The sequence below is a fragment of the Dermochelys coriacea genome, chromosome 16, assembly GCF_009764565.3.
Source record: "Dermochelys coriacea isolate rDerCor1 chromosome 16, rDerCor1.pri.v4, whole genome shotgun sequence".
Classification (NCBI taxonomy): Eukaryota; Metazoa; Chordata; order Testudines; family Dermochelyidae; genus Dermochelys; species Dermochelys coriacea.
The window spans coordinates 22,307,532-22,334,255 of NC_050083.1; the positions used below are offsets into that span (position 1 = coordinate 22,307,532).

The 26,724-nt window shown below is 39.4% G+C and overlaps 1 protein-coding gene across 7 annotated transcripts in view; it reads left to right on the forward strand.

Moving 5' to 3' along the window:
• The window catches only part of RABGAP1 (RAB GTPase activating protein 1), a 133,947-nt gene that overhangs the window by 21,934 nt on the left and 85,289 nt on the right, over nt 1-26,724 (forward strand). For 6 of the 7 annotated variants that reach the window (XM_038374150.2, XM_043499102.1, XM_038374157.2 and 3 more), the window contains 8 exons: nt 3,512-3,669; nt 7,734-7,844; nt 8,947-9,013; nt 14,307-14,409; nt 15,988-16,157; nt 18,859-19,033; nt 20,988-21,081; nt 24,130-24,280. In XM_038374150.2, coding sequence (XP_038230078.1) covers nt 3,512-3,669; nt 7,734-7,844; nt 8,947-9,013; nt 14,307-14,409; nt 15,988-16,157; nt 18,859-19,033; nt 20,988-21,081; nt 24,130-24,280 — 1,029 coding nt within the window. The remainder of the gene's footprint in view (nt 1-3,511; nt 3,670-7,733; nt 7,845-8,946; nt 9,014-14,306; nt 14,410-15,987; nt 16,158-18,858; nt 19,034-20,987; nt 21,082-24,129; nt 24,281-26,724) is intronic. The other variant, XM_043499103.1, reaches the window with a different exon arrangement.

Consider the following 26,724-nt stretch of genomic DNA (forward strand, 5'->3'; position numbering starts at 1 on the left):
CAGCAAGGGACCACCTTAATCTGCGGGGTTCCCAGAAATGTAAATAACTGTTACCCCCCTCTCAGCCTCAAGTGAGAACTGCTGCTAAGCTGTGAGACAGCTCACTGACACGTCAGCTTGTTCGCTTTATAAGCAAACTCTTCAGGCTCTGCCAGCCCAAATTTGCCTAGCAGGTAGCAGTCAGCGACTCCAGCTCCCAAATCTATTTGCTATGCACAGCCCTGTCACTGAATGCTCAGCTTGCTTGTGCCTCCCTTAAAGAGACAGTACCCAGCATCTTATTACCTCAGCTGGGATTAACAAACACTCTATTTTAATCAAAGGACTGAATTGGTTTATAATAAAACAAGTTGATTAAACAAAAAGACAGAGGTTTAAGTGGTACTATGTATAAAGAATAAAGATAGAAAAGGTTATGAGCAAACAAAAGTAAAAATATGCTTTTAAGACTAAAACCTGATTTAACAAACGAGTCTCTTTTTGAAGAAGTGGTTCTGACCAAGTGTTTTTTCCAGCATGGCTGATCATACTCTCTGGCCAGGACCCTTCACAGAGCTCAGAGTGCTGGGTATCTGTTTTCTCAGATGAAGGATAACGTAGGGATTCTCTCCCTGCTCTTTATGGTCCAGTAAACCTTTGAAAGACATTCTTCTGAGTTTCAGAGTAGCAGCCGTGTTAGTCTGTATTCGCAAAAAGAAAAGGAGTACTTGTGGCACCTTAGAGACTAACAAATTTATTTGTTCTTCTGAGTGAAGAGTATCCCATGATAAAGTTAGTTTTTTCCCTGTGAGGTATAGATGCCATGCTGTCTGGTTTAAACTCTGTCTCCATGCTGGTTTCTCCCCTGCTAGTGATTTTTACAATGCAAATAATCTCTTCCTGCAACCTCTGAAACCTGTAAAAAATGAATAGCCTATTGAATTTGGCCAAACTTGGTTTGAGGTATTGGCCTCTTTCCTATGTCTGGAGAAAACTTGTTTATCAACTCTCCTTGACATGCCTGGTTTATACACATTTTAGTCACATATTTCCAGCAAAAATATGAAGTCCTTTGTGGATTTACTGTACATATATCACACCAGAATATTAATGATCAGTGAATTATTAGTATTCCAATGATATATTTATATGCCATCTTTACGTAAATATCATAACAAACGTCTGCCAACTGGCGTTGGTGTGCTGTTCGGGTCACAAGGAGATTTAGGTTAGATATTAGGAAAGCTTTCTAACCATAAGGGTAGCTAAGCTCTGGAATGGGCTTCTAAAGGGGAAATCCCAGTCACCGGAAATTTTTAAAAACAGGTTGCACAAACACCCGTCAGAGATCATCTAGGTTTATGTAGTCCTGCCTCAGTGCAGAGGGCTGGACTTGATGACTTCTCAAGGTCCCTTCCAAGGACCTACATTTCTATGATTCTGTGTTTTCCATAATTCTACAGCTGTTTAATTCACCCTTGGCTGAATAATTGTGCTCCAAAATCTAAACTTTCATTTAAAGTTTTTCAGCATTTATGATTACAAAGAAAACCTCAACATCTGAATTAAGTGCAGTCTGAGGCAGTGACATCTGACAGCAGACAGCCTGAAACAGTATCTCTGAAGAGTGTGAATTGCCCAGTAGGATGTTACCTCTGAAAGCAAAAGAGAATAGTTTCAATGTCAGCTTAACTGCTTCACTGCTGATCATTTTAGCAGAAATATCTTGTGTATATTCCACAAACCCACATGTGTGTCTCACCTTCCCAGCTGCTAACCTTTATCTGCCCCTTGACAGCTGCTAGGCTGTAGATATAATTATAAAAAAAACAAGGAGTACTTGTGGCACCTTAGAGAAATTTATTTGGGCATAACCTTTTGTGGGCTAAACCCCACTTTAGCAGATGCATGCAGTGGAAAATACAGTAAGAAGATATATATATATATATACACACAGAGAACATGAAAAAATGGGTGTTGCCATACCAACTGTAATGAGACTAATCAATTAAGGTGGGCTATTATCAGCAGGAGAAAAAAACCTGAGATAATCAGGATGGCTCATTTCAAACAGTTGAGAAGAAAGTGTGAGTAACAGTAGGGGAAAAAATTAGCATGGGGAAATAGTTTTTATAAAAATTTACACCATATAAAAAACTGAAAATGTGGAGATAATGCAAAACAACCTGCATTTAATATAAAAAGAAATAACAAGGGCTAATGCATAGGTTTCATTGAATTAAAAATAAAATTTAATAATATTAAAATTAATACTGCATCTGAAGCTACCCTAGAATTCCACCAGGGAGATGCAGACTTTAGGTGAAGCTTGCTGCAGTGTACAAGGCACTGTGGTTATAGTTTAAAAAAGGAACCTCATAAATATGATTTTGCAATTTGTCAAGCTCCTGGAGGATCTTCGGAAACTTGCCTTTTCCTTTTAACCCTGAAGAGCCAACATGGCTGTGGGAGAGTGAGACACAGTCTACTCTGGACTTGAACAGTAGCAAACACACTAATCAAATTTCAATTGCAGAATCTCTGTTGAAGTGCAGAAAGAACACACAGAGAATTTGTGGCGCTGGCAGATGGACCTTGTTTACACACCCAGTTGCATCAGTTTAACTAAAGGTGTGATATTGCACTTCCTTAGTTAAACTGGTGCTACATTGTGTGTGTATTTTTGTATCCATTTGAACCTGTCTTACATCAGGTTAGCGTAACAGAAACAGGCTAAATTGATGTAAACCTGGTTTAAACTGGTGCAAGAAGGTATGCATGCAGTGTTATACCAGCATAACTAAGACAGTGCAAGATCATACCTTTTGTTAAACTGATGCAAGAGTATATGCTTACAAAGGACCACCAGTTTGACTAAATCAGTGCAAGATCATCACACCCTTAGGGTGTGTCTACACTGGAAACTTCAAAGCACTGCCGCGGGAATGCTCCCATGCTAGCGCTTTAAAATGCTCAGACTTGCTGTGCTCAGGGGGGTGATTTTTCACACCCCTGAGCCAGGAACTTAGAGTGCTATAAAATGTAAGAATAGCCAAGCCCTTAGTTACATCTGTGCAACTTCTGTAGGTAGGCAGATCCTTAGGGAAAAATAATGTTGCAATACAAAATGAGCAAATTTGGTACAGAATCATTGAGATGATAAACATGTAGCTAGCCCCACAATGCTATTTTTAGAAACCTTTCAGAGCCTTTAAATAGATAAATTACTACTTATGCATTAGAGAATCAGAGTATGATTATTTCCATAAATTGTGAAACAATCACTCAAGGCACTGTGGAATATTATGAAGAAATGGTCTCTTCATAACTCAGAAGTTGGTAAATGCATAGAAATTGCTACCATATTAGGTGACAGCATGCACGTTCACTATTTTATCTTAGTATCTTAAGTAGAACCAGAATATATCTGCATATTCTTGCACAATATTTTTTCATCCCACTGGTTAATGAAAGCACAGGTAGCAATCCTACTTGAATCTTTTCTAATCTCTCTGGTTCTGTATGAATGCAGGTGAGTCGAATACTGTACAGTTTTGCCACTGCCTTCCGTCGTTCTGCCAAACAGACTCCGCTCTCAGCCACTGAAGCCCCACAGACTCCAGACAGCGATATTTTCACATTCTCTGTATCCCTGGAAATCAAGGAAGATGATGGGAAAGGTTATTTCAGGTATTGCTTCCTGATTTCTACTTATCCATCAGATGGGTGTAGTGTTGGATGGTGGCTGGAGAGGAACAAAAGTGGTGAAGGCTTATGCCTAAATTCTCCTTTTGAAGAGTTCATACTGTAGAGTAAACCAGGCGCAGGTGTAATTTCTGGATTCTCTTATTTTGCTCAGGACCCTCCTGTTGGACTCTTCTTTTTGTTGTTGTTGTTGTAGTTTTCATTGCATTGAGTCTGAGTCCATCTGCCAGGTGTTTTCTGTATTTTTATATACCTCTCTTGTCTTTAAAACGCTGTGTGAAAAGCAGCTAATTGCATTCAACAGCATCATGGTTGAGACTAAACATGTAACACTTAAATTCTAGTGTCAAATATTACTGGTCAGATTTTCAGAGGTGCTAAGCACCAAAGATCCTGCTAGAGTCAGTGGGAGCAGCAGATATTAAACACCTTTTGAAAATCTGGCGATACGCTTAGCATAAAGCTCCCCTCAAAAAAAGATGGAAAGGACATGATACATCAGCTGCCATCAGTATACTTTACTAAAGTTTTAAACCCACTCTGGCTCCTGACATAAAACCTTGGGTCTGGGTAAATCAGAAAAGTAGCTGGACTTAAAACTTTGCAAGATTCATCAGAGGGGGCTTGTGGCAAACAAGGGCTTTCATGCTCAAAATTCATCAGAGACCAGAGGTGAGGATGGAGGTATTTAGAAGGCTTATTCTCTGATACTTGGATATACCGTCTGCTTGGTTGCAGGTTTTCAGTATATTTATTAGTGCACCAACACATTTATCTACTAACCCAGAAAACAGAACAGAATTTTCAAAAGCATGCAATTGAACTGAAAAGATAAAAATTACTCTCCATGTGATGCTGAGATTATCCTGACAAAGTTTCCTGTCACAAAGATACCCTAACTATTCACCACATAGTACAGTGTTGTTACTGCTTCATCAGCCAGCAGTCTGATGACCAAGATCACAAGCCCCTGCTCAAACTAGTATACCAACATGGCACAAAAATGTGTTTCTTGCCCCCTTTCCCATCTGGTAACATATGCCCCTTTCACTACTTCATCTCTGAAGAGCTAGCACTGCAGCACCACATGTTGTCAAATCAACCACCCAACAGTGAATATATTTCTATACAGATTCTTATTCAATAGGACTTTGGATTTTAATGTGAAAATATTCTTAAATTGAGTAACTTTTCAAAAGCCAGGAATGATTTTGCATGTTAAAAGGAATTAGTATGTTCCTGTAGATCTGAACCTTTGGCCCCTCTAGAAGTGTATTTGGAAGCTCGTTTCCTGCTTCGAACGCTTGTCATTAATTTTGCTCTTGCTCTGAGCATGGTAAAAGAAATTAAACTGTGCTTACACGTCAGAATCTTTCCAGCAGAAATCTCTCTCCTGGGAAGCATTGTGCCAAGTACAATGTGAGAGATGCTTTCGCTGCAAGATTGGAGCTTTTTGGTAAAGATGCAGTGACTATGAAGTTGTGTAGTCTAAGCAGGAATCTCGAGATCGCACTCCATCCCTCCCCATGCCTTGTATACCAATAGCTGTAATTGTTGCCTTCATAAGGGTACATCTACACTGAACAAAAAAATCTGTGTCACAGCCTCAGTTGGCCAGGTCAGCTGACTTGGGCTCATGGGGCTAGGGCTGTGAGGCTAAAAATTGCTCTGTAGATGCTGGGCTGGAACCTGGCTCTGGGACCCTCCCCACTCGCGTGGTCTCAAAGATTGGGCTCCAGTATGAGCCCAAAAGTCTACACTAGAGAGGGGCAAAGTTCCTGCGCTCTTGTTGGCTTCTCAGGGACTTCCTCAGGATTGGTCCCAGCATTTGTTACGGGAGAGCAGGAGGGAAGGAGGCTGAATTCAAATTCATTATCAAAGGGCTCAAATGTTAACAACTCATCTCTGTCATGTGATCTGTTTAATTGAAATTCAAATCTCTGCTTGTGATCTATGCAGCTAAATTTCGCTACCAGCTACAAATATTTAATTATAACCTTGTAAATGGAGCTTGCATCTATTCCTAAATGCTTGTCCTCTGTGTTCTGGTTCTCAAAGCCAGCTAATTTTGTTCTGTCTTCTAATCCAAGTGCTGCTGGATTTTGTGTGTGTTCCTATGTCCACAGACAATGTAGCAGTTCTAGAGTGCCACTGTGTATGACACTGGATAATCTTGATTCCTCAAAGGCCTCTTTCAGTTTCTGGTTAGTCCATACACAGTGCCCTCAAGTGTTTTATGTAACCATTTGTAGTATTTTATAATTGTTGAGTTGCCTTTATCTCAGAGTAGCAGGACTGCCATATGCTCTTGGAGTTGTAGAGCAGTTTGACTGCTGGCCATAGGCACAGAGATGTTTCTCTCCTTGGTTTTATGTCCAGTGGAAGTGTTGTTTAAAAACAAATTCCCTTTCCTCCTTCTTTTATTATGGCATCTTCCATCTGGAAACATCCAAACCACTGCTCAAATGTAACAAAGTGATATACAGATTCAGGGCCTGAACACCTCTCAAGGTCGGGCCCTATGCAAGGATCTTTTCAGCTACAGAAATGCGGCTTCCCCTGGGGTGAAATACAGCAGCTATTTTAGCACGACATAGCAACCTTATTTTAGGAAAAGGAAGTAAAAGAGAAAATCTTACCCAACTCAGATGTTTGGGAGTGGTATGGAGGGAGCAGAATGTAATTAGCCTAGTGAGGGCACTTTGATTAATAATACTATTCCTTGCTTAAACAGAGTCAGTGAGATCTGTAATGACCATGCGTGATTAGAATGTCAGTTTTAAGTCTTAAGTGAAAGCATCACCAAATATCATGCTAGAGTAGTTGAGCTCAGGGAGTAGTGTCTGTTGTTTAATTGCCACCTTATAGCTATTTCTTGGTGGTCTCCCACTCAGAAATTGTCCAACCTCAACCTTATTTAGCTTGCAAGATCTGAAAGCTTCAAAGCGCATGGCAATTTGACTCCTTTGTATGTTATGTGCATGCATACGTGGCTGTGCAAGTCACTGTTAAGTTTTAAGCACTTGGTGTTAGCCGCTCCACACTGTTCCTTATAAGACCGCTCAGTCATAGTTTGTGTTTACATAATGACAGGTTTCAGAGTAGCAGCCGTGTTAGTCTGTATTCGCAAAAAGAAAAGGAGTACTTGTGGCAACTTAGAGACTAACAAATTTATTAGAGCATAAGCTTTCGTGAGCTACAGCTCACTTCATCGGAAGTGAGCTGTAGCTCACGAAAGCTTATGCTCTAATAAATTTGTTAGTCTCCAAGGTGCCACAAGTACTCCTTTTCTTTTTGTGTTTACATAGCCTCTCTCTCTTCTCAGTCTTTAGATTAAAGACTTAATCCCTTGCCTCCCTTTTATTTTATTTAATCCTATGCTCAGAGGAACATGGACTTGTGTATAGTAGAAACCATCTGTTCATCAGTTCCCTCCAACAACTGTTTCAGCTGCATCTCACTGTTGAGCAAGCAGTCCAGTTCTATCACTTAGATATCCATGTTGGCCATTTAGCGCAGTGCTGCCTGCTCCCACATCAGCAGGCTGTCCAGTGCTTTGGTAAGCATTTAGGAGAAGCCCTTCTCAGTATCTAGCTGAAGAAAACTGTCTAGAAAAATACAAATCTAAGGTAGAACGATAAGGGCTTTAAGTGGGCATTTTCTTTGCTCAGGTGCTTATTACATGCTTCCAAAGGCCCTACTGCCATATTGTGCACACGAGTGATTCACAGTTTCTAATATGTAAGAAAATTGCTTTAAACCTCAGTATTTTAAAACCTCTTGTCTAAATGCCACTGAAAGCATCCAAGAACAAGCTACATAATACAAGGAGTTATGTTAGTTAATTTCAAAGCCCGAGGGAGTACCGTCTCCTGATTATATTGCCATCTCTGTTCTGTTACAGACTGTAGTGGGCAAGGAAGAAAGGTCAGTGTGCGTTTGTATAAAAAGCTGACTTCACCAAATGTCTGATGCTGTTTTGATTTATTGAAAGGAGGAATACAGTTAAATAACAATCTGAGTTTTTCCCCCTTCTTGATAAATAACAGTGCAGTTCCCAAAGACAAGGACAGACAATGCTTTAAGCTCCGCCAAGGAATTGATAAGAAGATTGTGATTTACGTCCAGCAGACAACTAATAAAGAACTTGCCATTGAGAGGTAACCCTGTGTTTTTTAATTCTTTAACCATGTCCTATTTAGTTTCGTTATTCCTAGTTCCAAGGCAACAGATCAGTAATCTCTCTATCAACACCTGTTTTTATGGGATTGTAATTTGGGTATGCAACCAGAAAACATTTTGTTTTGAAAAAACATAATTTTGGAGTCTGTTGTCTGTTACATAGACCATTCTATGGTCTCTCTTATCATCCTTCATAAATAACTGGCCTATTCAGGTCATGGATGGAAAGATCTTGGACTCTTGAGTGTACATGGTGGTCTATTTTAGAGTTATTGAAAAATATGTAAATCTGGGTTTATACTAGCATCAGTGGTTGCATAATTTGAGTATTTACCTTGCTCACATCCCTGCAGTGTCTGAGCACCTTATTTACTGCACTACATATATTCTGAATCTGCCATGGTCTAGAATGTAAAGTGAGGAGGTGAGAGGAAATCTTATGCCTTCCATTGACCAGAAGGAGATTCTTTATCTAAGCACTGACTGTCGACTCAGCACTGTTCATACTACAGAGGAGGGCAGGGTTTCTGCCCTGTGGAATTTGCAGTCTGAAATTAAATACAACAAATTGAGGTTTTGATGCAAACAGGAAGAAGATAAAGTCAAGTGTGGTACTTCAGCCCTAAATATTGTTACTGTGAGATAAAGGCATAAAATACACTTGCACTTAATTTTGGATTTTGTGGTCGTTGTCTGTCATGGAAGGATATAGCAAGTTCCTTATGCAAATATCCCTAGTAATAGAAAATGAGATAGAGGAAGCCACTCAACAAGACCGTGGTCAATTAGCTAACCTTATTAGTCACAGCTACATTTGTGCTGTTCCTTCAGGGAAAATTCTTAAATAACTTCCTGGACCACTGTAGACAGAAGAGAACCATGTAATTAAACCAGTTCACAAAACTGTGCTCTATATGCTCTACGTTGGTATCCAGTCAGGCTCTTTTGTAATATCCAAAGGCCCAGTGTGATACGCAGGCAGAGATATACATAAATGGGGTGTTTTGCAGGAGGTGTTAGCAGCTTGTCCATGAAGTGTAATATTAATTTTTTATGGATTAATTATTTGTGTTTTTGCAGATGTTTTGGTCTCCTCCTGAGCCCTGGGAAGGATGTTCGGAGCGGTGACATGCATCTTTTAGATTTGGTAAAATGGATTTTTATTAACAAATAAAGAACAAGAGTATTTCTTAGCAGCACTGTTGTCTGATCTTGGGGAACAGGCTGGAAAGGTCTGGCTGTGTGGTCACCCGCGTCCTGTTCTTCAGCATGTGCTCTGCACACCAGAATAGACCCTGCTCCTCTCACCTGTTTGGCACCAGGTTTTAAGATGGATTCAGCTGGAGTGTAATGTTGCATTACTCTGAAAGATGGAGTTTTACAGCACAAGGAAAGTGTTTTATGACTTAGATTTTTAAAGGGTTTAATCCATGTTGGTGTTTCAGATGAGCAGCCCAATTTGCCTTAAATGTTTCATTATCCTCTACAGCTAGAACAAAGTGAGAAGTTTTATAGGGAACCTGGATAATCATTTCAGTACAAAGACAAAGTTTCAGTATTAATTGGCCTATGGGTGTTTCACAGGTGGCTTATTGCATTTTTGATCTGACATCTGCAAAGTAATGAAGTAGTAATTGCTAAGGTGGTAGGTATCACAGACATAATTTGTGTTTTTTTTGTTTTTTTTTTTACCTGAACTGCATTTTAGTAGTGTTCTGTGAACATCTGTAAAAGAGTAACTTCTCTATTTTAATTCATATTGAAAGGGTAGCACAAAGTAACAGGACTCTAAAGTACAAATTAAATTTTAAAATAAAATAGAGATTTGGAACAAAGTATTTCTAAACCTCTCTCTTGCCAGTGTGCTTTATACACGTAAATTAATTGCTGAATTGCTTCAGAATGCAATCATACACCCTCTTAAAAGCACACCAGTTATTACTCAAATTTGAACAGTGTCAATGAACATGTACTATCTCCTGTGTATCCATTCGCAGACATGCTAGCGTGTTTTTTTAACAGAGTTTTTTTTGCTTCCTCTGTGCTCTGCAAAGGCCTATCATTAAATTCTGCCGTGCATCTGAAATGCCTTGGATTGTGGTTAATGTTCTCTCCAAGATAGTCTCAATTAGAGACCGCAGAGAGAACTTGGACTTAGGGACACTTTTTAAAGGGAAACAGAATGAAAGTTCCACAGTGTTTCATTGCATTGCACTGTGCAAATAGTATTTCCATTTATAGTCAATTATCTATGTAAAGTAAAGTCATTCTTTCTTTATTATAATGGAGCTGGGTAGTGCCACTTAGAGTTAAAGTTGGCTGACATTTCCCATGATAAGACCCTGATTTCAGTTGTTTATAACTTTGCCAAACTTTAACCATTAAGGCTGAAATTTTCTGTGTTTGGTGTCTTCCTAAGTCTGAAGTTCTTTGGAAAGCTGTGACAAAAATAGTTCAGCTGTTTCCAAAAATAGAGTGGGGAAAATATTTCCTTTTCATATTAAAAAAAAATGTACAAATGTTTTCTTGAGAAGCTGTAGCACATGCAGGATTTGGAGCAGGGTCTTGAAATTGGGTGGAGTTGGAAGTTTGCCTTTGTGTCAGCAATTTGCCTTTTGCTGTTTCTGAATTTGGCCAAGTTATAGGCCTCTGAAAAAGCCCAGTGTGCACATACTCAGCAGAGATTTGGAGGTTTAGCAGCCAAATTGTAGTAAAGATTGTCTGTATTGTGTACTGAGTACAGGAACTAAGAGGGAAGACTCTCTCTTGTACACTCAGTGCTCTGCCTTCCTGCACCCAAGCAAGGGGAAGGAAGAACAGCTTGCTTCAAATATGGAGGAGACAAGAGCCAGACCTGGAGGTTTTCTGTCAGACCCTTGCCTCATTTATTGCAGAAGCTGGAAGAACATAAGAACGGCCATATTGGGTCAAATCAGTGGTCCATCTAACCCAGTATCCTGTCTTTCGACAGGGGCCAATGCCAGATGCTTCAGGGAATGAACAGAACAAGGCAGTCATTAAGTGATCCATCCTCTGTTTTCCATTACCAGCATCTGGCAGTCAAAGGCTTAGGGCTATCCAGAGCATGGGGTTGCGTCCCTGCCCATCTTGGCTAATAGCTAAGGCTCCATTTTTATTTTTATTTTTTATTATTAGTTATTTTTGGTAAAAGTCATGGACAGATCACGGGTAGTAAACAAAAATTCATGGCCCGTGACCTGTCCATGACTTGTACTATATATCCTTGACTAAATCATGTGGGGTGGGGGGCAGCCTGGAGGGTGCCACAGGGGCTCCGAGGTAGGGGGTGAATTGGAGGGCTCCGCGGGGACTCTGGGGCAGGGAGCAGCGGCCGGGGGGAGGCACGGGGACTCTGGGGCAGGGGGCGGCAACTGGGGGGGCGCCCCGTGGGGGCTCTGGGGCAGGGGGCAGTGACCGGGGGCAGGCCCAGGATTCCCACTCTTGCTAAGGGGTAGGGAGGGCTGCTGCAGCCCAAGACTGCCCCGGCAACACCAGGTGCGGCTGGCTCAGGAGCTACCCAAGCTACTTGAGCGACCCCTAGGCCAGTTGCACTTGCCACTGCAGAAGTCACGGAGGTCCCATAAAATCAGAGAATCCATGACCTCTGTGACAGACTTGCAGCCTTACTAATAGCCGCTGATGGACCTATCCTCCATAAACTTACCTAATTCTTTTTTTGAAATCCGTTATAGTTTTGGCCTTCACAACATTCTCTGGCAGTGAGTTTCACAGGTTAACTGTGCGTTGTGTGGAGAAGTTCTTCCTTTCGTTATAAACATGTCCTGCTCTGTCAGCTCCCATACTCTTCACATTTTTTATACTACGTATTTCATGGAAAGATAATATCTTCCTCAATCATCTCTAATGTACAGCTTCCAGTCTTTTTGCTAGCTTTATACACCTGGCCAGTAGTAGAGTTTTCATTTTCTGGATGCCTAACATGAGATGTGGGCTCTGAAATATACAAGTCAAAGGGAGCTATCCTTTGAACATATAAAGGGCTATAAAATGTACTCTGAAAAATCAGGACTGAGGTGCCTCAAATTGGGCATGCAGAATTAGTGAAGACTTCTGACCTTCATCTCTGCCTTAGTTCCACATCTGTAAATGTAGATATGACCTCCTGACCTCAGGAAAGGTGTTCTGAAGATATATTTGTTAATGTTTGTGAAGCACCCAGATTCTGTCGTGGTAAGCACCGTAGGAAAATCCCATTAGTAAATTAATAACTTTGGTGTCAGAGCAGAGGCCACGTGCTGAACAATGAGGATAAAACAAAATATTGAATTAACTGGTTGTTAGGTGAATACTGTTTGTTCTGTGCACTGAACGGGACAAGGGTCCTGTGGAGAGAATAGTATGTATGTATGTGAAGATTGTATTATCAAGCGTACAGACGAAGGGGATTAATAAAGGTTGCCTGTGAAACCTTACTTCTGGCATTTCTTAACTTTTAATGTTGTGTTTTGTGAGTATTATGTATATATTTTTAGAAAAAGATCAGTATAAAAGAGTCCCCACTCTAATGTCCTTTAGATATCAAGGACATTGAGGATAGAACAATCTCACAGTGTCAGATGTTGTTTATTACAACATTGCAATGTATCAAGATACATTAATGTGAAATGGCTGGAAAGCTTTTTAGGATTAGCAGTTTGTAAGGAAGTATTCTGATTTAATTTGTTTCAATATAGTAGAGACAATTAAATGCATCCCTAAAGCAAACAATTTAGAAGCCTTATATATTCACATACTTCAATTGAGTGAATGTACCATTCAAACAGCTATCATTTAGAGACTGCATAGTATGAAATGAGGCCAGAATAACTGAATTGCCTTGAATCTTCTAGGGCCATGTTAAAGAAGAAATCTGAGGGAAGCTTGTATGGTTTTGCAATATGGAGCCCTTCCCCTGTAGACAATGGGCTTCAGTCTGACCCAGATTAGTAGTGACCTGAAAGTCACCAGGGTGCAGTTGGCTCTTTGGCCTCTGTGAAATGAACTATTATTTCCACAGTTCCTATTGGACAGTATTCACTTCATAAAAACTCATTGCTGTTAGTAGTGACTGGCCTCTTCTTAGCAGTCTCAGCCTGGAGGTCAAAGGTCTCATGGGCCATCGGGGTTGAACTCTCCTCTCATCCCCAGAGACTGTGCTGAAGTGAAGAAACAGATTGACAGAGCCAGAAGAGTACCCAGAAGTCACCTACTACAGGACAGGCCCAACAAAGAAAATAACAGAACGCCACTAGCCATCACCTTCAGCCCCCAACTAAAACCTCTCCAACGCATCATCAGGGATCTACAACCTATCCTGAAGGACGACCCATCGCTCTCACAGATCTTGGGAGACAGGCCAGTCCTTGCTTACAGACAGCCCCCCACCCTGAAGCAAATACCAGCAACCACACAACAGAACCACTAACCCAGGAACCTATCCTTGCAACAAAGCCCGTTGCCAACTCTGTCCACATAGGGGACACCATCATAGGGCCTAATCACATCAGCCACACTGTCAGAGGCTCGTTCACCTGCACATCTACCAATGTGTTATATGCCATCATATGCCAGCAGTGCCCCTCTGCCATGTACATTGGCCAAACTGGACAGTCTCTATGTAAAAGAATAAATGGACACAATCAGACGTCAAGAATTACAACATTCAAAAACTAGTTGGAGAACACTTCAATCTCTTTGGTCACTCAATTACAGACCTAAAAGTGGCAATTTTTCAACAAAAAAACTCAAACGGACTCCAACGAGAGACTGCTGAATTGGAATTAATTTGCAAACTGGATACAATTAACTTAGGCTTGAATAAAGACTGGGAGCAGATGGGTCATTATACAAAGTAAAACTATTTTCCCATGTTTGTGTGTCTCTCCCCCCTCCGCCCCCCCGTTCCTCAGACGTTCTTGTCAACTGCTGGAAATGGCCCACTTTGATTATCACTACAAAAGGTTCCCTCCCCCTCAACTCTCCTGCTGGTAATAGCTCACTTTACGTGATCATTCTTGTTACAGTCTGTATGGTAACACCCATTGTTTCATGTTCTCTGTGTATATAAGATCTCCCCACTGTATTTTCCACTACGTGCATACGATGAAGTGGGCCGTAGCTCACAAAAGCTTATGCTCAAATAAATTTGTTAGTCTCTAAGGTGCCACAAGTACTCCTTTTTCTTTTTGTGGATACAGACTAACATGGCTGCTACTCTGAAACCTGGTTAGAACTGAGTAACGTGGACTTGGGGAGTTAGCACTGCTGATGCCCATGCAGTAGTTGTTTTGTGGATAAGCATCAGGTGTCTCTCTAGGGCTAGGACTCTTAACACCTTTCATGAGCACACAGTTCACTTTAGTTTAGTTAAATTATTTTAATGTTAATAGTAATATGTTTGGTCTTCCATTTGTTTCTAGGAGTCCATGGGCAAAAGCTCTGATGGGAAATCGTATGTCATCACTGGGAGTTGGAATCCAAAATCTCCACATTTCCAGATTGTAAATGAAGAAACTCCTAAAGGTATTAACTTTATCACGCTTAACTTTATTATCAGCAGGAATGTGTGACTGACTTCACAGGCATTGGATTTCTTTTTATTAATTTAAAAGGGCTCTTGCTAAGATAGGTCCAAGTGGCATCCTTTACTTTTTCTCTTAGTAACATAATGTAGTAAAAATAGTGTTGTGGTTTCTGAATGTGTTACACATGGGTTGTGTAAACTAAATAGAACAGAAGACGAGTCCATTTTCTAGTATTAGCATATCATAAGGGTAATCAGACATTCTAATAGGGAAAGGAATGGCAGTACAGGATGTAGGAGAGGATGAGGAGGTCTAGTACTTCATTCCAGCTGCTCCCCTTTAGCTTCTGCAGATTCTCATTATGAATTGCACCAGATCATTTACTACAGGATTTCCCTTTTGTATGTGCTTAATTTCTGCTGTAAATCCAACAAGTGTTGCACAATGGTTATTAGGGGAAAACCACTATAAGAAAATTTTACATGTGGCAGAGAAAAATACACTAAACTGGCAGATTTGTGGGGCTCCACGTCAGTTTTGGGGGATGACTCTCGATTCTTAAGCCTAATGATGGAACTTGAAGGATAAAATTTCCAATTATTTTAAGTGATTTTCACAATTATAGTTGTGTGCGCAAATTGGGGAATTGAATGTGAATTGCCTGAAGGTCAGAAATGTCAGTGGTCCTAAAATTGTCTGGCCTAGTGTTTTTCCCATTTTGTGAAGAGTCCTGCTTGCTATCATTGGTGGCTCTACTCTATCAAGGAGAAGCAGCCGTGTTAGTCTGTATTCTCAAAAAAGAATACATTATTCTTACTACATTATGTTACTAAGAGAAAAAGTGAAGGATGCCACTCGGACCTATCTTAGCAAGAGCCCTTTTAAATTAATAAAAAGAAATCCAATGCCTGTAGCACCTTAGAGGCTAACATTTATTTGAGCATAAGCTTTTGTGAACTACAGGTGCATCTGATGAAGTGAGCTGTAGCTCATGAAAGCTTATGCTCAAATAAATTTGTTAGTCTCTAAGGTACCACAAGTACTCCTTTTCTTTCTATCAAGAAGAGAATTTCTCACAGCTGTGGTGGTCTTGAAAACATGTTTCAGAATCTCTTTAACGTGGTAGGATTTATCCATCATCCAAATGACTCATTTAAAAAAAAAAAATGGTGGGACCATACTTGCAAAGCAGAGGTCACCATGCAAATCAAATCCTTAATTAAATATTAGTAATTGTTTTAAGGACATATTTGCTAGTTTTCAATGGGGATTCAAAAAACCTGACAGAGGATTTTTATCCTCTGTAATAGGGGCATCCTTTGCTATGAAAAGACTGTGATAGGGCATTTTCTCTCTCTAGCAAATGGCTCATCTTATTGTCCTGTGCCAGTCACTGAAAGCTTTGTACTGGTAGCCTCCAATTTGGGGTGTTAGGTTAGCTAAAAGAGACTTTTCTGCAGAATTAGCTTTTACAGTAACATTACTACAAGGTAAACAGGTTAGAGAGCATTTCCACTGAGATTTGTCAGCACGATTTGTCAGATTGTACTATTGATTTGATTTTTTTTCTCTGTAGATAAAGTGCTATTCATGACTACAGCTGTTGATTTGGTGATAACAGAGGTTCAGGAACCTGTCCGATTCCTTCTGGAGACCAAAGTCCGAGTTTGCTCACCTAATGAGAGATTGTTCTGGCCCTTCAGCAAACGTAGTTCTACTGAAAACTTCTTCCTAAAACTAAAACAGGTAACACTGTCTTTTTATCTACAGTTAAATTTGGGGCTTGGCAGGCTTAACTGACTGACTGTAACCACCCTATAATTAAATTCTTTTGAGACTTCAGAGGTAGATTAGGATGCATTACAGGTTAAATGTAAACATACTAGGGACAAGGATGAACTGTCAGTGCAGTTTAAAGGCCCAGACCTGAAGCCCTGATACATGTGTTGTCCTATTGAAGCCAGTGGAATGAATCATGTATAAGGGCTGCAGGTTGTTATGTGTAATTAACTTCTGTACTTTCAAACCTGGTATTTGGGATCTTACAAAATTTTCTTAATATACAAGACCTGCTTTTCTTTTCCTTGGCATGCCGTAATATAAACATAGAAAAGGTAGGTTACTTTTTGCAAAGATAAACAGTACTTCAAACACGATTTAAATGTGCAGGTCCCAGAAAAATCTGACAATTAACCTAGAAAGGCTATTTTTCTTCAATAATGCTGTTAATGTCTAAGAATTGTAGAAGTGTCACTGCACTGCTCCCTTTTCCCCCTGTGTTACATGGTTAGAACAGAGGTTTCAACAAACCAAATACCACAGCTTTTCCTGTTGAAAAACGGAATTGGGAAGCAGTGTCAAAAAGGCTAACATCTTAGCTTTTTTCTTTCCATGGAAAGAAAAAGGTAAAGTCTTTCTACACTTGAATAATATATGGCAATAACTCATGCCAGAAACAATCAAAGGCTTGAAAATGGATGGTGAAAACCACCTAAGAGTTAGTATGACTCATAGAGAAAAGCTATTCCCTAAATTGCTTATGAAATGGTCACCCTGAAACAAAACCATTCTTTAGAAGAAATGGAGAGCATATGAAAACAAACCATCCCGTTGGTGAATTCACACAGTACAATAGCACTGAGTAGAGTCAAGAATAGTGAGGGAAGGGGCTTGATGATCTCTTATTGTTCATGAATTATGTTGAGTAACCTCTTTAAGAGGCTCAACTTAAATGAACAACTTTCTCCCTAATGTTCTCTTTTTTGCACTTGTTGGTGTGGTTTTTAAATAGTGGCATGGTTTCTCTGGGGCTTCTTTGCTGCATTTATCTTTTTTACTTAAAGTTAATTTCATGTGTAACCTGTTACATTGCTGAACCAGCTCATTCCATAAGCGCCTGATATGAAGAGATGTAGTGGAAACCTTCCTTCAAAATACAGGCTTCAAAAAAATCCCTCCATATAGGAGATTAGTCTTATCCTCTCCCTGTTTGGATTGATCTTTTTGAGGTGGATTGTGGAGATGTTGAACAATTAATGCAGTTAGCTATAAATATTTCACTAATCTTGGAATAGAGGCTGCTTTTCTGCCTGGTAATGTAAGGAAGCTTATCTTACTTAGCAAATTTTGTATCTTTTGTCTTACCAAACTCTGCATGCATTGTAACTTTTATCTCACTTAATTCTGCCTTGTTCACAGGCACTGGCAGGTTATCCAACTTCCAGTGTTTACTAATGGAGGAGTTAGCACAATTCATAATTGAAGTAACCGCTATAGAGAGTCATGCCTGATAAGCATGGAAGGGAAACTTGTTTCTACAGAGAGGTGATTAGTCTTTAAAAGATACAACTATGTAGAATTAGCTTATCTTAGTTTGCCAATATTTCTTGTTTTGGAAATGGTGGAAGCAGAGGGATTTTATTTTCCCAGATAACATTCATTGACTTAGTGATCTTCAGTCTGGAAGAATTCCCATTAATTTAAAATACTAAAATGAAATGGAGCTTTGGGAATTTTTTACAGTGGAATTCTGTAAAACTAGCGCGCGCGCTCTCTCTCTCTCTCTCTCTCTCTCTCTCTCTCTCTCTCTGATTTTGACTGGGTGGAAGTAAAGCTTCTTTAATAGTCTTGAATTAAGTTAGAATTTTGTGAAGTGTTTACATAGAAAGTCTTTACTTTAACTTTCCTGTAACAGAACAGAAGCATTGAAAATTAATAGAGGAAATAAGGCCACACAATGGACCTTGGAACCCATAAAGTTGTCTACCTTTGTTCTCAGCAAGAATACACGTACATCTTACTTTTGAAGCAGCAAATAGACAGTCAGTAGCCATGCTGGGACACTAAACAAGAATAAACAATTTTATCACTAAAAGATTACAGAAAAAATTGTCATACACTGCACTATTAGTCTGGTGAGAAGTTAACTATAGTTCTAGGTTTTTGTCATTTGTAGTATTTTCCCCCGTAATGAAAAGGTCGTCAGGTAGTCAAGAGTTCACCAAACTTCCTCTCTTAGAACTTCTCCAGAGCAAACATTTCATATACTGTGGAAATACATGCTACCTGTGTGCCCAGTCCACTCCTGTGGAAAAAAAATGAGCCTGCTTATGAGTCCTGGACCTGAAATATACTCATTTGTCCCAGGGGGGGTACATCTTACTTGCAGGAGCTATACAACTCTGAGTGATGTCTTTTGGATTATATTTGCTATGCATTCCCATGAAATAGGGGCAGACACCAAACACCACAAGTATTCACTGCCCTGGAAGTTGCACTGAAAGGACTGTAATAGGAATTTCAGTTCTTCACTATTTCCTATGTAGATGGTGGTAAAAATAGTTCCTCTTCTCCATCTCCCCTACCCCAAGGAGAGGATGTAGAGAGAACTTTGTGAAGCACATATTCCTATGTAACGCCTCATTCACAATTATATTTTCTAATCCAGATAAAACAAAAGGACAGGAAGAACAATACAGATACGTTATATGAAGTTGTGTGTCTAGAAAGTGAATCAGAAAGGGAGAGAAGAAAAACTACAGCAAGCCCCTCTATTCGACTTCCGCAGTCTGGATCCCAGAGCTCAATGATTCCTTCCCCTCCAGAGGATGATGAAGAGGAAGGTAAGAAGCTGGTCCTGTACAGTTTGTGTTATTTGCATGCTTTGAAGGAAATGGAAGATAGACTAGGTAACTAACAAAGCCTCTGAATGTTAGTTATCAGACACTCATAGCTTTAAACTGTTCCTGCAGCTGCCACTCCATTTTTCTTGGACACTTCTGTGAACCAGTTAAATGCGTCTCCTGGGTTCATTTGAATCTGTATGGGGACAGACTGTGAAGAGTTAGAAACACTGTGAAAAAGTTGAAAACGCTGATCGGCTTCTTAGAAAAATCTGACCTGCAGTAGCACCTGAGATGGAGTTTGTCCCTCCTTGAACAAATGTAAACAGCTGCAGCAGTGAGAAATGGGGAGTTTGAGATGTCTATAAGTGGCATAAAGGAAAGGAGTACTTGTGGCACCTTAGAGACTAACACATTTATTTGAGCATAAGCTTTCGTGAGCTACAGCTCACTTCAGCTCACGAAAGCTTATGCTCAAATAAATTTGTTAGTCTCTAAGGTGCCACAACTACTCCTTTTCTTTTTGCAGATACAGACTAACACGGCTGCTACTCTGAAACCTATAAGTGGCATGTTTGCAATGAAAAGTGAGCATAGGCTTCTGTAGTGCATAATGCCGTACCAAGAGCTATTTCACTGTTTTGATGATGCTGTTCATTCTGAGACCTGTGTGTTTTCAGCAGGCTGTGTTGCCATTTCATTTTTTGAACAGACTTTTTTGAACTGTTTCTGAGTAACTGTTAGAAAAGTAATCAGTGAGCTTGAATTACAGCATCTACCACTTCAGATATCTGCTTGTGCTGTTCTAGATTTTTCACACATGAACCAAAATAACTGAGGTCCATTCAAAATGAATGATTCATGGATACTAAGGTCAGAAGGGACCATTATGATCATCTAGTTTGACCTCCTGCACAACGCAAGCCACAGAATCTCACCCACCCACTCCTGCGAAAAACCTCACCTATGTCTGAACTATTGAAGTCCTTAAGTCGTGGTTTAAAGACTTCAAGGAGCAGAGAATTCTCCATCAAGTGACCCGTGCCCCATGCTACAGAGGAAGGCGAAAAAACTCCAGGGCCTCTTCCAATCTGCCCTGGAGGAAAATTCCTTCCCAACCCCAAATATGGCGATCAGCTAAACCCTGAGCATATGGGCAAGATTCACCAGCCAGATACTATTTGGTATAAATAATTTAATGGAACAACACTGTCAGACTACTGTTATGGTATCAGAGAAATACTGAATGGCAGCGGAGCTTTTATCTACATTACTTGTCATGAGCATTTCAAAATATCCGTGATTGAATATATCAGCTATGAGATTGGTTTTACCCAAATACTTCTTATTGTGCTTGTGCTTACCTACTCTTTCATTTTAGCGATGGAATGTACAGCATTCTAAAAGCTACATAATTCAAGCTTTGGGAGCTATCAAAAAAGTAATAGCATTCAAAGGAAAAGTGCAAAGCAGTTCAGGTTGCAATGAATGCAATGACATTATAATGGCCTTTCATTATATTTCATAAAGGAACAAGATCTCTTAATCTTTCATTTGAAAGATCAAGAGTTGAAGATGTTACATTATCTATCATTGGCAATATTTCAGTTGTTTGTCAGGTACTTGCTGCTTTAAAACACTTGCTTTAGCAGCGCTAGAGGTGCAGCATTTCACTGATAGCAATACCATAAATTTCTTTCAAGATAACATCTGAAATATGATTGCATTGGTAGCAATTAGGTTAACGCCTACTTTGCATTATGACTTGTTCTAGACTGAATTGTGAGGTGCCTGGTAATGATTATATAAGGATTGAGTCTACAAATGTTGTATTCCTCCTTGTTAAAATTTACACAGATACACCAAGAACTGATTCACGTTGTAGAGAGTTGAATGCTAATCTCCTAGTAGGATAATGTTCTTACATTTTCTCCTCTCTTCTCATTCATTATAGATAATGACGAGCCTCTCTTGAGTGGTTCTGGAGATGTTTCCAAAGAATGTGCTGAAAAAATTCTTGAAACATGGGGAGATCTTCTGTCCAAATGGTAAGAAGCAAGAATATGCATTCTGAAAATGGTACTTCTGAGTCTTCTCAAACATGATAGGTTGACAGCTAAGTGTGTTCGTTCTTCGCAGAGTGGTCATTGTTTCTGGAAATTGAGAAAATATTAGGGTGGATTAAATCCTCTGTTACTGAGAATGCCCCTTATTTTCTTATCTGATTTCAGGTTTTGTCTGATATATTTTGTACTTCTACTTTTTTTTATATGTCTGAGTGTTCTTTAAAATCATTCAGTGAACATGTTAGTTTCTTGGGGTTAGTGTTCTGGAAACCCTAGTATTACTTTGCTCTCCATTTGCTAATAAAAAAATATAACTATCAAAAGAATAAGAAAGCTGCAGCTTTTACTTCATTTTGGCTCCCTAGAGATCATTTCCCAGGTAGGTTACCTCCTTCCAGCTCCAAGGTCAATCAGAGCTGAGCCACTTACCCCTCTGAGTATCCTTAGCCTTCGGCTCTTAAGAATGCAGCAGGATCTAACTTGGATTATGAGGATGTGTCCACCTCATTAAAGAAAGATAGGCTCTGGGTCCATCAGGGGAGTATATGAGTCATTCTGCTTTTCTAGGAAGTGCTGATTTATCTAGCACAGAATTTCTAAATAGTAGAGATTCTGATGCAACCCTTACCCTCCCTTCCAGGGGGAACAACTAGCCAGCTTTGCATACTAAGATGAGCCTCCCTCAAAGAGGTTGGTACTGGGATCTTTGCAAAATGCTGCCAACATTGCACAAAGAGATCACACAAACACAATTCCAATGGAGCATTTCAAACTTGCCCTTGATCTCCATCTAGCATTGGTTCTTTGCCTGTGCTTCCTAACACCATTGAAAAGCGGAGCAAGAAACATCCAGAAAGCTGAGGGCAAATGAAATACTACATCCAAGAAGGAGAAAACAAAGCTACAGTACAGTAGAGATCAGATTAAATCCACATTTAAGCGGTAGGAAATTTACTAACATAATGAATTTTAGCAAAGATTTTCTTGATATTAAGCTAATCACAGCCTAATATGGGGATCTATTGATCTTTAATACCATCGTTTCAAATTTGATAGGGTTTTTACTTCCAATTTTTTAATACAAATACATTATGCTAATTTGATAGGAGTGCTGGACATATGAAATTGTCGCATTAATATAAAAAAGAGTGTAAAGACTGCAACAAAATGATGTCCTCTCTTCCCCCACCCCCTTACAAGCAGCTTGATCAGATTAGCTCTACAAATCCTCTCTCAGTAAGAATGTTTCTCATATATTTCAGTTCTGTAATTCTTCCAAGGCTGAAAGGTAATTAAGCCACCTGACACTCGCACCGAAAATGTTTTGGCAGCTCTAAGGATATGGAGTGCTTCTATGCTAATGCTGGCAATTACAACTTTATTATGGTGTTAAAGTTTCCCTCTTAACTTAAAAAAAATATTGCAGGTAATGATCCTTGAGCTTTTAGCATAATAGAGGATTGAAAATCCTAAAAAGGAGAGTTCAGGTGGTTAAATGCTATGGTTTTATGGTCTCATATTCAGATTTTTTTATAGAAATTAGCTATTTGTTGGTATTCTTTTACTTTTTTTTTTTACCGTGTATGGTTTTTTGTTTGTTGGTTTTTTTATCATGTATGATTACAAATGAGTCACATGCTCTTCCCACTCCAAAATCCAGTAGTTGGGAATATCTGGTAACCTGTTACCCATGAAGTACACAGGTTATATTGTGTGACATTGTTTTATTAAATCTACTATATATACTAATTCTGGTCATAAATTAAGGTAAGGCAGTTCATAGTCTTTTCAGTGGGTTTCTATTTGTTGTAGATGTTCTAACTCCCAAGCTTGGTTCTGAGAACAGATTTTATTTCCTTTATAGATTATAAATGATTAGAGCTCCCTGGTATCAAGCTCTGTTATATCTCTGGTGTAATGGGGGAAATCCTGGTATTTAAAAAGCTTTCTAGCAAGATGCTAAATTCAGGAGAACTGAATTTACATAAAGGGTGAGAGAGAGCAGATTATAGTATAAGGGTCCTGTGGAATAATTGCTGTTTTAAATGTCTGACACACTAACTTTTGCGGCCCCAGATGATTGTAATGGAATCATCCTACTGTAGATTGGAGAAGAGCAGGAAAGGAAGCCAGCTATATAATTCTAGACTGCTGGTATAGTTTTTCTGAGCAATAACCCCCACATTTAATAATTCCCCTTCTTGACACATAACCACATAGAGTCAAACTATCCATGTATATTATATTATATTAAATATTATATGCATGGATAGTTTGACTCTATGTGGTTATGTGTCAAGAAGGGGAATTATTAAATGTGGGGGTTATTGCTCAGAAAAACTATACCAGCATGTAGAGCAGTTTAGAATCTGTGAAAATTCAATGTAAATTAGCTACACAAGGCAAGTAGTGATAACACTGGAAATTATTCGAACACATGCTTATAGTTGGAATTGCTCTTTGGATTCTTGAAAGCTGGTGTGTGGCCATTCTAATCCTAGAAGGCCAGCTGATTACTGTAGAAAGACTAGAGAGCAATATGCATTTCTACCATAAGCTTTTCCCCCTCGTGTCCAAGTCTGCCATTTTCGCAGTTTGAGATAACTAGGTCTATCAGTCTTCTAATTTTATAACTCTGGGTGAAGGTTTAGATCATACAGAATGTGGTGTATTTCTGTACTTGTGTTTAAGTCTTTTCTGCTTTGGTATATTGTGCTGTTGAGTCTCTTACATCAGGTCCAGGACATGTTTGTCTTCAAACTAGATTTAATAGGGTTTATGGAAATACATTGGAAAATGTGTCCCATTAATTTTGTTTCTTTCATGGCTCCTGAATGTTCCCACATTGTCATTATGTTACAGCCTCCTATGGACTAGAAAGATACTCCAGCAACACACAGGCTGTCTTGAAGTTTTCTCCACTGTCTCTCACATTCCACATTGCATTTTGGTTGTTACACATGTGTTATCTGTTTGTACTTGGGCCACAGTGATGGAGCATAACTTCCCTCTTGCCCTCCCTTCACCCAGGCATCTCAATTTGAGTGTGAGGCCAAAGCCTTTGTCAGCGTTGGTGAGAAGTGGTGTTCCCGAGGCACTGAGAGGAGAGGTGTGGCAGCTGCTAGCAGGATGTCATAACAATGACCACTTAGTGGAAAAGTACCGAATTCTCATCACAAAGGTAAAGTGATGCATTTTATTTTTTTAATGTTTTATTGGTAGAAAGGTGGATAGTTACAAGAATACAGTATTGCTTAAAGGTTATTGGGTATAACTGAATACAGAAGCTGAAAAAGTCAATATAATGAAATAAAAACATAAAAAACCGACCCTAGCTTCTGGAGTATTTATTGTGGAGTTACCTCCACTTAAAGCATATTTTCCTTTAATATTTCCACTAATATTTTGTAAAACTGTGACCTGTTTTAGTTTGCTTCTTAGGAATATTCAGCTATTTGCTTTTTATGCCATTGTTAGAGATTTATTTGGTTAAATTCTTCGGCTTACTCAGATTTCCTGTTTGGAAAAGTAACTTCTGTTATATTGTCCCTCAAATCTGTTTGCAGCTAAAATGAGAATCCAGACCTAAATGTTGAAATTTAACTTGTTTCTTAGTAGCATAACCAAGTCAATGTGATCTGGTGTTTGCATTGATCTGTTAACGTTTGTTTGTTTGGTTTTAAAGTGCATATTTGGGGGGGGGGGGTTGAGTCCAGCTGTTTAATTTTGCAAATCTTGGCTCTTAAGAGCAACAGTAGTGTATGGAAGTTTCTGACATCAGTGTTGACAACGATAATAAAGAAAAAGAAAAGTCATTATATGCTCAGACATCCTGCAACCATGCTTCTCAAAATTCAAAATATAACAGTTGCTCAAGAAATAAGAATGAAATATCTTTTCTCCACAATCAGTGTTCTGAGTTTGGATATGATTGTTCTATGCACAAGCAATCCTATTTTACTGTGTTAATCAAATAATAAAGTACTTCAAGAGTGTGTAAGGAATGACTGATGGTGAGAGTTCACTGCAAAAGTCCTCTGAGTGTAAATTCATTGTCCAAAAGATAATTGGCAAAATGAGTCTGAGTCAGCCTTTGGATATCCATGGTCTGATTACACATAACCTGACTCTGATTTGCCAGGAATAATTACAAACATTCTTCTGAGGGGAGAAGGGCATCTGAAGTAAGACCCAGTTGGAAATAAAGCTTTGATTTAGGGTGCATGATAACACAAATTAAGAAGGTAGTAGTATCTGTCAAGCAAAATCTCCTGAGTGCTTCTGTTATATTGTTTCAGCTGCTAAGTGAGGAACTGTGTCTCCATTCCAGTATTTGGGTACTGGAATGAAGGAACGAGTGTGTAGTTACAGTATAGTGCGTGACACACACTCCTCCTGTCTGTGAGTGAGTAAATGCACTAGGGTGTTTCATTTTCCTTCTTAAATCTGTGAAATCCCTCCATTCTTTCACCTCTTGGCAGAAGCAGAGGAAATAACCTGGCTGTGATGCATTGGAAGTTTCCCTGGAGTTCCAGGCAGGGAGAGTTGGCTGATTCAGCATTGTGATATAGGGACTGGCCACTCAGAAAATACTACAAAATTAATCTCTTGAAGACAATTAGTTTTGAATGAGCCTCTTTGGCATATGATCGCATAGAGTAATTGACTTAGGCAAACGAAAGTGAAGTATGCTTTTTAATATAAATGCCGTATTTGAGAATTGCTGTGGTGCTGGTTGTGGTGACCTAAATGTCAGTTAAATGAAAATGGGACAGGAATGTGTTTATAGTATTAGTAGAAAAAGGGTGATGGTCTGGAGGGAAAAAAATCTATTCAATTTGTATACTGAATTTTCTATAGTCTGCATAGAGTGAGGAATGGTGGAAGACATAGAAAAAAGGATAAGGAGCTGCATAGAAAGAGGTCCAGAGACGAGATGAATTCAAGAGTCCTTTAGGAGGAGGAGATGAGAGAAAAGATGTCAGCAGGGGAAGAATTGTGTGCAGCTTTAAAGAAGGACAAGGACCTTGAAGTGGAAGGGAAGAGGATTAAAAGAGGGAAGTGACCTGGTCAGTGAAGGAGAGAAGTATGGATTTTGTTTGTTTGTGTGGTTTTTGGAAGAAATTTGGATGAATTTAAAAGGAGTGAGGTGAGGAGCAAAGGACACTTATTGCAGAGAGGGCTGTGACCTACACTTCTGCAGTGAGAGTGGGATCCTGCGGGTCCTGCAGGATCCTCTCCCATATTAGTGGGTAATATGTATTTTCAGCAATGTAAAGCAAGTTTTTCTTAAAAAATAAAATAAAGGTTTTAATACTTTAAATTTAAGCGAGGGATGGAAAAAAAATTTGTCATAACAGAAAGTATTTTTACATGGTTTAAGTAAGATTTGTTGTTGTCTTTTAGTGATAAAAATTGTCTGAATTCCATTTTTTATATATATAATATGTTATATAATATGTTAACTGACAGGGTGGTTTTTTTAGTAGCATGGAGGGTCTTGCGGGATCTAAGGTTTTTGCGGGTGGGAGTGGGATAAAAATGCAAGAAACAATGCAGGAATTGGTGGGAATGGGAGTGGGTTTTGCAGGACGGGAGCAAGGGCTTTGCTGTGACCATCCTTTC